Genomic DNA, 14,603 nt, shown 5'->3' with positions numbered 1-14,603 from the left:
CGCTATAACAGCCCCCTTTACGTTTTGGCCTATAACTCTTGAACCGTAGGTCGTAGAATCAAAATCTCTTTTTCCCTGGATTCCTTGGGTCATGACGCAACTCCCCATATAGGCCACGCCCATTTGCGTCAGGATAGATTTTCCGCCATTTAGAATTTTCTTCAAAACACACTTTTAGCTCCTCCTCCCACATATTTTCTCCAAATTTCACAAAAATCGGTACACATGATCTCTGGACCCATGCGATAATCTGGAGCGAAACAGAATTTTGATAGTCCATACCGTTCGTCCGTAAATGGCTTCCAAAGTTAGCGGGAGGGGCCCGTTTTACCAAAAATGCCAAAAATCACGAACGAAACGTCCAATCGATCCCAAATTTGAATCACATGTCGAGGGTGGTTTACTCAACAAATCCCATAAAGCATTTCCACTTTGATCCATAGGGGGCGCCACAACTGTGCAAAACGTAACCGTTTGATACAAAAACATGATTTTTGGGGGGATCACTCCCCTCAAATTGAAAAGCAGGTGATCTCAGGAGTGACATGACGATGTCATTGGCCCGCTACATTTGTGGGAGGGGCTTATTTATTTTAGTGGGAGGGGCCTATTTCTTCAAATCAAAACGCCATGTATCACGAACACAGGATCCAATCAGCACCAAATTCGAATGGCACGTCACGCGGCCTCCGATGGTATTCCTCCAAGCATATTCCTCAAGTCCCGGCGGCGGCGACCTGCGACCGGCGTCGGCGCAACCACACTTTGCAATTTCCCAGAATTGCGACCCGTCTAGTTAGTGTGGTTGCCCTAACAGGGCAACCAGACTATAGTAATCCTCCGGCTTTATTATTATTCATACTGGAGATAAACAATAGTTTAGATCGTCTCTCCTCCCACAGTTTTTTTTTCCCAATTTAGTGCCATATGTCAAAATGACCGGCCTCACCGGGAATCGTGTGCTTGTATAAGGCTAAGAGATTGGTTGCATAGTTTTATTGATATTGATTTATTAGTGCATTAAATTTCCCCATCCACTTTAATGGAAAAGTGCAAAAACTCAAATTCAAGTATTTTTTTCTCAGAAACCGTAAGAGCTAGAGTTACCAGATTTGGAGGGGAGGTTCCTAATTTAGTCCGAAATTATTGATAAAATAATTACACTAATCGGCCACATGGTGGCGCTATAACAGCCCCCTTTACGTTTTGGCCTATAACTCTTGAACCGTAGGTCGTAAAATCAAAATTTATTTTTCCCTAGATTCCTTGGGTCATGACGCATCTCCCCATATAGGCCACGCCCATTTGCGTCAGGATAGATTTCCCGCCATTTTGAATTTTCTTCAATACACACTTTTAGCTCCTCCTCCCATATATTTTGTCCAAATTTAACAAAAATCGGTACACATGATCTCTGGGTCCATGCGATAAACATATCCAAACGGCATTTTGATAGTCCTTACCGTTCGTCCGTAAATGGCTTCCAAAGTTAGTGGGAGGGGCCCGTTTTACCAAAAATGCTACAAATCACGAACGAAACGTCCGGTCAATCCCAAATTTGAATCACATGTCGAGGGTGGTTTACTCAACGAATCCCCAAAATAATTTCCACTTTGACCCATAGAGGGCGCCACAAATGCCCAAAACGTAACCGTTTTATGCAAAAACATGATTTTTGGGGGATCAATCCTCTCAAAATGAAAAGCAAGTGATCTCAGGAGTGACGTGACAATGTAATTGCCGCAGCCTCCGACGGTATTCCTCCCAGCGTATTACTCGGGTCCCGGCGGCACCGACCCGCGAATCGCGTGGGCGCAACCACACTTTGCAATTTCCCAGAATTGCGACCCGTCTAGTTAGTGTGGTTGCCCTAACAGGGCAACCAGACTATAGTACTCTATACTCTTTATTCTTTCTAGATAAACAATACTTTGGACCACATCTCCTCCCGCAGTTTTTATCCCCCAATGTCGTGCCATATGTCAAAATGACCGTCTTGACCTGGAATCGTGCGCTTGTATTTTGCTAAGAGATTGGTTAAATAGTTTAATTGATATTGATTTATTAGTGCATTAAATTTCCCCATCCGCTTTAATGTAAAAGTGAAAAAACTCAAATTCAAGTATTTTTTTCTCTGAAACCGTAAGAGCTAGAGTAACCAGATTTAGAGGGGAGGTTCATAATTTAGTCCAAAATTATTGAAAAAATAATTACACTAATCGGCCACATGGTGGCGCTATAACAGCGCCCTTTACGTTTTGGCCTATAACTCTTGAACCGTAGGTCGTAAAATCAAAATGTCTTTTTCCCTGGATTCCTTGGGTCACTACGCATCTCCCCATATAGGCCACGCCCATTTGCGTCTGGATAGATTTTCCGCCATTTTGAATTTTCTTCAAAACACACTTTTTGCTCCTTTTCCTAAAAATGTTGTCCAAATCTCACACAAATCGGTACAGGTCATCTATGGACCCATGCGATAAACCTATCCAAACGGCATTTTGATAGTCCTTACCGTTCGTCCGTAATTGGCTTCCAAAGTTAGCGGGAGGAGCCCGTTTTACCAAAAATGCCAAAAATCACGAACGAAACGTCCAATCGATCCCAAATTTGAATCACATGTCGAGGGTGGTTTACTCAACGAATCCCCAAAAGCATTTCCACTTTGATCCATAGGGGGCGCCACAACTGTGCAAAACGTAACCGTTTGATGCAAAAACATGATTTTTGGGGGGATCACTCCTCTCAAATTGAAAAGCAGGTGATCTCAGGAGTGACATGACGATGTCATTGGCTCGCTACATTTGTGGCAGGGGCTTATTTATTTTAGTGGGAGGGGCCTATTTCTTCAAATCAAAACGCCATGTATCACGAACACAGGATCCAATCAGCACCAAATTCGAATGGCACGTCACGCGACCTCCGACGGTATTCCTCCAAGCATATTCCTCAAGTCCGGGCGGCGGCAACCTGCGACCGGCGACGGCGCAACCACACTTTGCAATTTCCCATAATTGCGACGCGTCTAGTTAGTGTGGTTGCCCTAACAGGGCAACCAGACTATAGTACTTGATGAACTTTATCCTTCCGGATAAACAATATTTCAGACCACTACTCCTCCCACAGTTTTTATCCCCCAATGTTGTGCCATATCTCAAAATGACCGTCTTGACCTGGAATCGTGCGCTTGTATTTTGCTAAGAGATTGGTTAAATAGTTTAATTGATATTGATTTATTAGTGCATTAAATTTCCCCATCCGCTTTAATGGAAAAGTGAAAAAACTCAAATTCAAGTATTTTTTTCTCAGAAACCGTAAGAGCTAGAGTTACCACATTTGGAGGGGAGGTTCATAATTTAGTCCGAAATTATTGAAAAAATAATTACACCAATCGGCCACATGGTGGCGCTATAACAGCGTCCTTTACGTTTTGGCCTATAACTCTTGAACCGTAGGTCGTAAAATCAAAATGTCTTTTCCGCTGGATTCCTTGGGTCACTACGCATCTCCCCATATAGGCCACGCCCATTTGCGTCTGGATAGATTTTCCGCCATTTTGAATTTTCTTCAAAACACACTTTTTGCTCCTTTTCCTACAAATTTTGTCCAAATCTCACACAAATCGGTACAGGTCATCTATGGACCCATGCAATAAATCTATCCAAACGGCATTTTGATAGTCCTTACCGTTCGTCCGTAATTGGCTTCCAAAGTTAGCGGGAGGAGCCCGTTTTACCAAAAATGCCAAAAATCACGAACGAAACGTCCAATCGATCCCAAATTTAAATGACATGTTGAGGGTGGTTTACTCAACAAATCTCCAAAAGCATTTCCACTTTGACCCATAGGGGGCGCCACAACTGTGCAAAACGTAACCGTTTGATGCAAAAACATGATTTTTGGGGGGATCACTCCTCTCAAATTGAAAAGCAGGTGATCTCAGGAGTGACATGACGATGTCATTGGCCCGCTACATTTGTGGGAGGGGCTTATTTATTTTAGTGGGAGGGGCCTATTTCTTCAAATCAAAACGCCATGTATCACGAACACAGGATCCAATTAGCACCAAATTCGAATGGCACGTCAAGCGGCCTCCGATGGTATTCCTCCAAGCATATTCCTCAAGTCCGGGCGGCGGCAACCTGCGACCGGCGTCGGCGCAACCACACTTTGCAATTGCCCTGAATTGCGACGCGTCTAGTATTAACATTATTCCTGTACAATGTTAAACTTTGCCCCCCTACTCCTTCCACAGTTTTGGCAGCACACACTCGAGTCATATGTCAAAATGACCGTCTTCATCGGGAATCGTGCGCTTGTATTTTGCTAAGAGATAGGTTGTACAGTGTAATTGATATTAACTCATTCAGTGCCAAAAATATTTCTGGCTATATCACCCCTGTGCCAAGGCCAAAAATACATTGTAAAAAAAAAGTGCTTTGGAGCCGAGATACAGCCTTTTTCAGTAAAAAGTTAAACAAGAAGTGAATGGAGCAGCAAATCTTCAAATCATCATATCTTGGGTTCTGAACCTTTTTTTTCAAAAAAAAAAAAAAAAAAAAAAAAAAGGTTTTTTTTGAGTTTTTTTTTTTTTTTTTTTTTTTCATGACGTCTCAGACGTCATTGGCACTCTGGGCTTATGAAAAACGTGACGTCTGCGACGTCATTGGCACTCAATGAGTTAATGTATTAGTGAATGAATTAATCCCCATTGACTTATAATGGGAAAATGCAAATACTCCCATTCAAGTATTTATTTCTTGGAAATCATAAGGGCTACAGTTATAGTGCAGATTAATAACATAATCGTTCACTTTGTGATACAAGCATGACATTTGGCACAAATACTTTATAAGGGCCACTCTGGTGGAAAAGGGCGCTGGCCACTCAAAAATCCAAGATGGCGACCGTTTTTTCAAGATGGCCCCCACCTTAGCGGAGCAGATACTGATATAATCTTTCAGGTTGTGATACAAGGATGAAATTTGGCAAAATTACTCCACTCGTGTGAAAAAGGGCACTGGCCACTCAAAAAAATCAACATGGCCACATTTTTCAAGATAGCTTCCAGGAGTTGTACCAATATTGTCCTATTTCAGCTTACATACACACATAGTACAGTGTAGTGTAGTTTTTGTCATGACTATTATAGTCTGTGAGCCAAAACAAGACAAAAAATGTGGGCCATGGGTACCAGGTACCATCTGGGGGGAATAATTCTCATAGTGATTTTTGGGAAGGTATACACCCCTAGTGCTAGAGAATATATGATAGCATTGCAGCGGTGGTAGCTTTCTGTGTTATCACTCTATCCATTCATAACCCCATGCCAAAACACACTTTTAAAAATTATAGAGAGAACCGAATGAGGCATTCCACTTCAAACTGATTGTTTTATCTCATTATTGACCCTCTCTCTTTGGAAAATGGTGGGCATAGCTCAGACAATATGTTTTTCAGAAAAGTTGTTAAAATTAGCAACTCTAGAAATATATATATATTGACTATATATTACTCAAGGTGTATTTCTGTTTTCATGAAAGATGTTGAGGCAAATTCACACCAATGCAACTTGTCGCAACTTGCAACCAGTTGCAAGACATTTCAGCGGTTTCAACTGTCCGGTTGCAGGCCTGTGCCTTTGGGGAAATGGTTGCAAGTTGTTGCAAGTATTGCAGTTGCACAATTGTGTTGCAAATCATTGGAGTGGACTGGCTTACACAAAGGTTTCCACTGTAAATAACCTAAAGATTTAATACCATGTTTGGCCTACATGATTCTAAAGAAAATATCAATTATGACATTCAATAAACAAAATGTTGTGTGTGTAATGCATGGGGTAACTTTTTACTTTACCATTACATACATGAATATCACCTTTGCAGCAGGTGCTTTTTCCACAACAGTTGTTTACGTGCGAAGCACCTCTATGTCTTGCAGAATCGCTAATTCATTCATTTTCTTACCTACAGTAAGTGGGACAAATCGAATATCATGTAGGTTCCACCCTCAGTTCATGTAGTCCGTAAGCTAGGACCCCACATTTACCATCTGGGGGGAATCATTCTCATAGTGATTTTTGGGAAGGTATACACCCCTAGTTCTAGAAAATATGTGATAGCATTGCAGCGGTGGTAGCTTTCTGTGTTATCACTCCATCTATTCATAACCCCATGCCAAAACACACTTTTAAAATTTATAGAGAGAACAGAATGAGGCATTCCACTTCAAACTGATTGTTTTATCTCATTATTGACCCTCTCTCTTTGGAAAATGGTGGGCATAGCTCAGACAATATGTTTTTCAGAAAAGTTGTTAAAATTAGCAACTCTAGAAATATATATATATTGACTATACATTACTCAAGGTGTATTTCTGTTTTCATGAAAGATGTTGAGGCAAATTCACACCAATGCAACTAGTCGCAACTTGCAACCAGTTGCAAGACATTTCAGCGGTTTGGACTGACCGGTAGCAGGCCTGTGCCTTTGGGGAAATGTTTGCAAGTTGTTGCAAGTATTGCAGTTGCACAATTGTGTTGCGAATCCTTGGAGTGGACTGGCTTACACAAAGGTTTCCACTGTAAATAACCTAAAGATTTAACACCATATTTAGCCTACATTATTCTAAGGAGATTATGAATTATGAAATTCAATAAACAAAATGTTGTGTGTGTAATGCATGGGATAACATTTTACTTTACCATTACATACATGAATATCACCTTTTCAGCAGGTGCTTTTTCCACAACAGTTGTTTACATGCGAAGCACCTCTATGTCTTGCAGAATCGCTAATTCATTCATTTTTTTACCTACAGTCAGTTCATGTAGTCCATAAGCTAGGACCCCAAATTTACCATCTAGGGGGAATAATTCTCATAGTGATTTTTGGGAAGGTATACACCCCGGCCCTCGTGCTAGAAAAGATGTGAATATTGCAGCGGTGGTAGCTTTCTGTGTGTTATCAATCCATTCATAACCCCATGCCAAAACACGCTTTTCAAATTTAGCCTATACCTGTACATAGAACCGAAGCATTCTACTTCAAACTGACGATTCTCTCTTATTATTGACCCTCTCTTTTTGAAAAACGGTGGGCATAGCTCAGACTATATATGTTCTCTATCACTCCATCCATTCATAACCCCATGCCAAAACACACTTTTAAAAATTATAGAGAGAACAGAATGAGGCATTCCACTTCAAACTGATTGTTTTATCTCATTATTGACCCTCTCTCTTTGGAAAATGGTGGGCATAGCTCAGACAATATGTTTTTCAGAAAAGTTGTTAAAATTAGCAACTCTAGAAATATATATATATTGACTATACATTACTCAAGGTGTATTTTTGTTTTCATGAAAGATGTTGAGGCAAATTCACACCAATGCAACTAGTCGCAACTTGCAACCAGTCGCAAGACATTTCAGCGGTTTGGACTGACCGGTAGCAGGCCTGTGCCTTTGGGGAAATGGTTGCAAGTTGTTGCAAGTATTGCAGTTGCACAATTGTGTTTGCGAATCATTGGAGTGGACTGGCTTACACAAAGGTTTCCACTGTAAATAACCTAAAGATTTAACACCATATTTAGCCTACATTATTCTAAGGAAATTATGAATTATGAATAATGAAATTAAATAAACGAAATGTTTTGTGTGTAATGCATGGGATAACTTTTTACTTTACCATACATGAATATCACCTTTGCAGCAGGTGCTTTTTCCACAACAGTTGTTTACATGCGAAGCACCTCTATGTCTTGCAGAATCGCTAATTCATTCATTTTTTTACCTACAGTAAGTGGGACAAATCGAATATCATGCAGGTTCCACCCTCAGTTCATGTAGTCCGTAAGCTAGGACCCCAAATTTACCATCTAGGGGGAATAATTCTCATAGTGATTTTTGGGAAGGTATACACCCCTCGTGCTAGAAAATAATATTGCAGTGGTGGTAGCTTTCTGTGTGTTATTAATCCATTCATAACCCCAAGCCAAAACACACTTTTCAAATTTAGCCTATACCTGTACATAGAACCGAAGCATTCTACTTCAAACTGACAATTCTCTCTTATTATTGACCCTCTCTTTTTGAAAAACGGTGGGCATAGCTCAGACTATATATGTTCTCTATTACTGGCAGTGACAACATAGTGACGATACATTACACAAGATGTACTTCTGTTTTCAAGATGTTACACAAAGGTTCCTCTGTAAATAACCTAAAGATGCAATACCATGATTACATAGATTCTAATGAAATTATGAAATTCAATAAACTAAATATAGCCTAATGTAAGTGTGTAAGTAATGAATTCTAAATGCCTTCTAAATCCTAACAGTTCTTTGAAAAAACATGTTGCTATAAATATAAAGTCTAAAATGACACTGATGCTTTCCCGGTTTGAATGGGTTACATACTGTACATGAATATCACCTTTGCAGCAGGTGCTTTTTTCACCTCTATGGCTGGCAAAATTGCTAACTCATTCATTCATTCTTGAGTAAATATTAAGAATCGATTATGCAGCAGGTTCCAGCCCCAGTTCATTTAAGCCAGGACCCCAAATTTGGCCACCACCGGTAGGGGGGAATAATTCTCATGGTGATTTTTGGAAAGGTATACACGTACCCCTAGTGCTGTGATAGTATTGCATAAGGAAATGTATTATGAAATTCAATACATCAAATTTAATGTAGGTGTGTAAGTAATAATAGCATTTATTTTACCATTACATATTTGCAGCAGCTTTTCACCACCAATTGTTCACATGGCAAAATCACTAACCCACTGTACCACTGTACTATTTGCAAAAGGTTAATAAAGTATTCAATCAATAAAACAATAATTAAAAAAAGCATTCACTCTAGTCTATCCCAAACCAGTCAATAATATTATTTTCGTATAGGCTATTGACCCGTCTCATTTTCTGGTAGTGTTATAATACAAGACAGCACACATATAGCTACCACTGGTGCAATGCTATCACATCTTTTCTAACTCAAAGATGGCGTGTAAGATGGCGGCTGGAAAACTAGTTGCGATGATGTGATCTTTAAAACATAGAAATACAGTTTTTGTGTCTATGTGTTTTTGGGGTTGCAGATTCCAATAGACATATTAGTTTTCTTGTCAGAGCACAATTTAGTAGGTGGAGGAAAGCTTATTATAATAGAGTGAATGAGTTATAGAGTGAATGTCCACATTGCACAAACAGGGCACAATGGTGACATCACTGCTGTGTAACTCAGCATGGGGTTCAATGTCAGCTGATCTAGTTTTATTAATACTGTAGTAATAGTGTAGCTTATCAGTGTCACAAATGCTGTCTAACAGCCCGATCAATTAGCTAGTAATAGTAAATGTAGTTAGATAGCCGTGCCTGAATTGACAGGGTGTGCCAGCATGGGAGAGCCGAGCCAAGGGTAAGCGGGGCTATTCATGACTTGTTCATGTATACTTACCCGGAAGGTGTACAGATTACACAGGACTTAAAAGGCACTGGATGAATGATCGGGTTAGGTGTAGGTCACTCAAACCTAGTTCTATCCCATACCTGAATGTGCGGTATCACTTTGATTAAGTTGGGGCTATACTTTTAATATAATCAGAAATCAATCAACCCAAACGCAAATCCAATGTTAGTCAACAGGCAAAATTGATTGGAAGAAATGTTGTCTTTTTCAGAAAGACAAAAATAATGATGCCCTAGTATCACCTCCAACCCATCATGTTCCTCAACATGATGCCTACATCATGCTTGCCACCAATGTTCCACTCTTTCATGAGATCAATCAAATGCCAATGATCCTGGACCCAGGAAGGCTGGATGAAGGTGGTGGTATAGAAGCTACTTTGATCTTTGATCTACTTTTATGTTGGAATTTTGAGAGGCCAGTGCCTTTTTCCGTAAGAGTGGCCCTTACAGAGTATTTATGTAAAATGTCATCCTTGTATCACAACCTGAAAGATTATATCACTATCTGCTCCGCTAAGGTGGTGGCCATGTTGAAAAAATGGTTGCATCTTGGATTTTTGAGTGGCCAGTGCCTTTTTCCATAAGAGTGGCCCATACAGAGTATTAATCTGATGTACTATAGAGCATCGCAGTTCCCGCCCCTTCCGGGTTCCACCGCAAAATACTCAATGCATTTTTCCCATTGACATTTCCAAAAATATTTATATCAATTAATTTAAGCCTAGAATCAAGCCAATAAAACATGACCATCATCATGACCATAAAACGTTTGATTCTGTGATTATTTTTTTTTTGAAAACGGCAAAAAAAGGGTATTTATTAAATATAGTATATCATATAATTAAATATAAAATAATAAAAAATCACAGAAAAAAACGTTTTATGGTCATGATGATGGTCATGTTTTATTGGCTTGATTCTAGGCTTAAATTAATTGATATAAATATTTTTGGAAATGTCAATGGGAAAAATGCATTGAGTTTTTCCTTCCTGCACCAGGAAAAACCAAGAAGTGGGCGGGAACTGCGATGCTCTATTACAATACTCGGAGGGGAGGTTCATAGTCCAGTGCACTAATTATGAAAAAATAATTACACCAGTCAGCCTCATGGTGGCCATTTTCAATTTTCTTCAAAACACACTTTTTGCAGCTTCTCCTACAGATTTTGTCCAAATCTCACAAAAATCGGTACACATGATCTATAGACCCATGCGATAAACCTACCTAAGCGGAACTCCATATCGTTCGTCTGTAATAGGCTTCCAAAGTTAGTGGGAGGGGCCTATTTGACAAAAAATGCCAAAGATCACTAACAAAAGGTCTAGTCAAACCCAAATTTTAATCACATGTCAAGGGTGGATTACTCAACAAATCCCCAAAAGCATTTCCACTTTCCTCTCAAAATGAAATACAAGTGATCTCGTTACATCATGGCCCGTTACATTTTTAGGAATGAGGGGCCTATTTCTTTAGCCTATTTCCTAAAATCAAAACGGCACGTATAACGAACGTGGGATCCGATCGGCACAAAATTCTAATCGCACATCGGGTGGCCTCCACCGGTATTCCTCCTGGCGTATCCCTCGTTCCCGGCGGCCGCGACCCGCGACTCGCGTCGGCGCAACCACACTTTGCAATTTCCCAGAATTGCGAATATTCTAGTTATTATTATTGTAGATAAACAATAGTTTAGATCGTCTCTCCTCCCACAGTTTATTTTTCCCAATTTAGTGCCATATGTCAAAATGACCGGCCTCACCGGGAATCGTGTGCTTGTATAAGGCTAAGAGATTGGTTGCATAGTTTTATTGATATTGATTTATTAGTGCATTAAATTTCCCCATCCACTTTAATGGAAAAGTGCAAAAACTCAAATTCAAGTATTTTTTTCTCAGAAACCGTAAGAGCTAGAGTTACCTGATTTGGAGGGGAGGTTCCTAATTTAGTCCGAAATTATTGATATAATAATTACACTAATCGGCCACATGGTGGCGCTATAACAGCCCCCTTTACGTTTTGGCCTATAACTCTTGAACCGTAGGTCGTAAAATCAAAATGTCTTTCCCCCTAGATTCCTTGGGTCATGACGCATCTCCCCATATAGGCCACGCCCATTTGCGTCAGGATAGATTTTCCGCCATTTTGAATTTTCTTCAAAACACACTTTTAGCTCCTCCTCCCATATATTTTGTCCAAATTTAACAAAAATCGGTACACATGATCTCTGGGCCCATGCGATAAACATATCCAAACGGCATTTTGATAGTCCTTACCGTTCGTCCGTAAATGGCTTCCAAAGTTAGTGGGAGGGGCCCGTTTTACCAAAAATGCTACAAATCACGAACGAAACGTCCGGTCAATCCCAAATTTGAATCACATGTCGAGGGTGGTTTACTCAACGAATCCCCAAAATAATTTCCACTTTGACCCATAGAGGGCGCCACAAATGCCCAAAACGTAACCGTTTTATGCAAAAACTTGATTTTTGGGGGATCAATCCTCTCAAAATGAAAAGCAAGTGATCTCAGGAGTGATGTGACAATGTAATTGCCGCAGCCTCCGACGGTATTCCTCCCAGCGTATTACTCGGGTCCCGGCGGCACCGACCCGCGAATCGCGTCGGCGCAACCACACTCTGCAATTGCCCTGAATTGCGACGCGTCTAGTTGGTCCTCACTCATGCTAAAATGGTGCAATTGTATTTCTACTGTGTGTCTCAGAGGAGGAGGGCTGTGGGGAAACTTCAGTGTGTGTGTGTGCGTGCGTGCGTGCGTGCGTGCGTGCGTGCGTGCGTGCGTGCGTGCGTGCGTGCGTGCGTGCGTGCGTGCGTGTGTGTGTGTGGGGGGGGGGGACACTTCAGAAAGACATTATAGACTCTCTGAATGAGACATTCTGTACCTGCATCCCCATCAAGGCCGTCTGTCCTAGTTTGGCGTTTTTAGACTCCAGGGCCATCTGGAGAGGTAGTAGACAGCGCTCACTGCACACACACACACACACACACACACACACACACACACACACACACACACACACGCGCGCACGCACACACACAAAATAACTTTTAACAAATACATTCATGAAGAACTTTTCAAAACAAATATGTACAGGGTTTGATTTGATTTGATTTGAAGTAGAAAAAGAAGAAACATAGGGGGTGTTTATGTTCATTAATGTGTTATATTGAAGAAGAAGAAACATAGGGGGTGTTTATGTTCATTAATGTGTTATATTGAAGAAGAAGAAACATAGGGGGTGTTTATGGTCATTAATGTGTTATATTGAAGAAGAAGAAACATAGGGGGTGTTTATGGTCATTAATGTGTTATATTGAAGAAGAAGAAACATAGGGGGTGTTTATGTTCATTAATGTGTTATATTGAAGAAGAAGAAACATGGGGGGTGTTTATGTTCATTAATGTGTTATATTGAAGAAGAAGAAACATGGGGGGTGTTTATGTTCATTAATGTGTTATATTGAAGAAGAAGAAGAAGAAACATAGGGGGGTGTTTATGTTCATTAATGTGTTATATTGAAGAAGAAGAAGAAACATAGGGGGTGTTTATGTTCATTAATGTGTTATATTGAAGAAGAAGAAGAAACACAGGGGGTGTTTATGGTCATTAATGTGTTATATTGAAGAAGAAGAAACATAGAGGGTTTCAAATGGCCATCATCTATCTTCATCAAATGTATCAAATATGATCCAATTTCAATGAACGATACATCATATGAAAGCTTACGTTCTGTACTTTCATAATGTGTAAAGAGCTGTGTCTTGTATTAAGTCACAAATAATAATAATAAAAAATAGCAGATCAACAAGCTATTGTCACTGCTTTAGCTTGACATGATGTATGATGAAGTAGGACATTAACCCATTCAAGGGAAGCATCTCTGTCGTTTTTAGATTTCTTTGGCTATTCAAAAATAGCAGATCTACAAGCTCGTAGCGCGGCACCGAGTGCCGCGCTACGAGCTTGTAGATCTGCTATTTTTGAAAAATCGTGAAGATTTGTGCAAATCGTTGAATATATATATTTTTTTTTTTAAAGCGAACATTTGTAACTCAAATCTTTGCTTGTGGAACAAAATGTTTTACAAATTTTCGCTTTAAAAACATTTAAAGATTTGCACACATTTTCGCGATTTTTCAAAGGTAGCACTCGGTGCCGCGCTACGAGCTTGTAGATCTGCTATTTTTGAATAGCCAAAGAAATCTAAAATGACACAAAATATGGCGATAGCTGCCTGACAGTGTTTTATCTTACCGGAGCTGAGCAGCAGACAGCTGGCATGATGATCCACTAGGGGGCGCCAGAGTTTCTGTTAAATAATGGAATAAAAAAAAACACATTCTGTAAAACATTGCGTGCTAATTCTAGTGTGTGTGTGTGTGTGTGTGTGTGTGTGTGTGTGTGTGTGTGTGTGTGTGTGTGTGTGTGTGTGTGTGTGTGTGTGTGTGTGTGTGTGTGTGTGTGTGTGTGTGTGTGTGTGTGTGTGTGTGTGTGCCGTCCATGCCAACAGGGGGTCCAGGACCCCTAGGGGGTCCTCAAAGTTACTACAGGGGGGCCGCCAAATCTTTGTGTGATATAGGATGCGTTTTATTTTACATGAATCACTTGAACCCATGGCATCCCTATTCTGAGGAGGGGGGGGGATTCACAGAAAGTAGCAGATCTACAAGCTCACGACGCGTTGGTGTGAGCTTGTAGATCACAGCCAAGACATTTGGTATGGAGGGAGAAAAAAAAGAGCGGGCCAAGTACAGAGCCGAAGGTCAAGTTTACGGGTTTAAATGGTTCAAAATGTCTGAAAATACACGTTAACATGAATCCAACAGATTGATAGAAAAGATCATGTGTAAACCAGGGTTTCTCAAAGTGGGTGCCCTCAGGGCACCCTAGGGTGCCATAATGCAAGTTCAGGGGTGCCACCGGATATTTTGATAATATTTGGAATTGATCAATATCACTTCAGCTTTACACGTATTACTTGCACTGTACTTGGTGCGTTCTTTTTTAACAACTCTTAAGGTCCTTACACACCGGGGCGATTTTTTCGTGCGAATAATACGCTTTTTTAAAAAACCTTATAAAGTCAATGTAAGCGTACATGGCGCG

General features: G+C 40.4%; 1 protein-coding gene across 1 annotated transcript in view; it reads right to left on the bottom strand.

Moving 5' to 3' along the window:
- Window positions 1-14,603, bottom strand: part of arfgef3 (ARFGEF family member 3) — a 136,989-nt gene that overhangs the window by 117,025 nt on the left and 5,361 nt on the right. The window contains exons 2-3 of the mRNA XM_080448949.1: window positions 13,752-13,806; window positions 12,378-12,459 (exon numbers count right to left, since the gene is read on the bottom strand). Of these exons, the coding sequence (XP_080305075.1) occupies window positions 12,378-12,459; window positions 13,752-13,806 (137 nt within the window). The remainder of the gene's footprint in view (window positions 1-12,377; window positions 12,460-13,751; window positions 13,807-14,603) is intronic.

This window comes from Gymnoscopelus braueri (genome assembly GCF_963280865.1).
Source record: "Gymnoscopelus braueri genome assembly, chromosome: 14".
In the NCBI taxonomy this organism is placed as follows: Eukaryota; Metazoa; Chordata; class Actinopteri; order Myctophiformes; family Myctophidae; genus Gymnoscopelus; species Gymnoscopelus braueri.
This window is presented reverse-complemented; position numbering and strand designations above follow the sequence as displayed.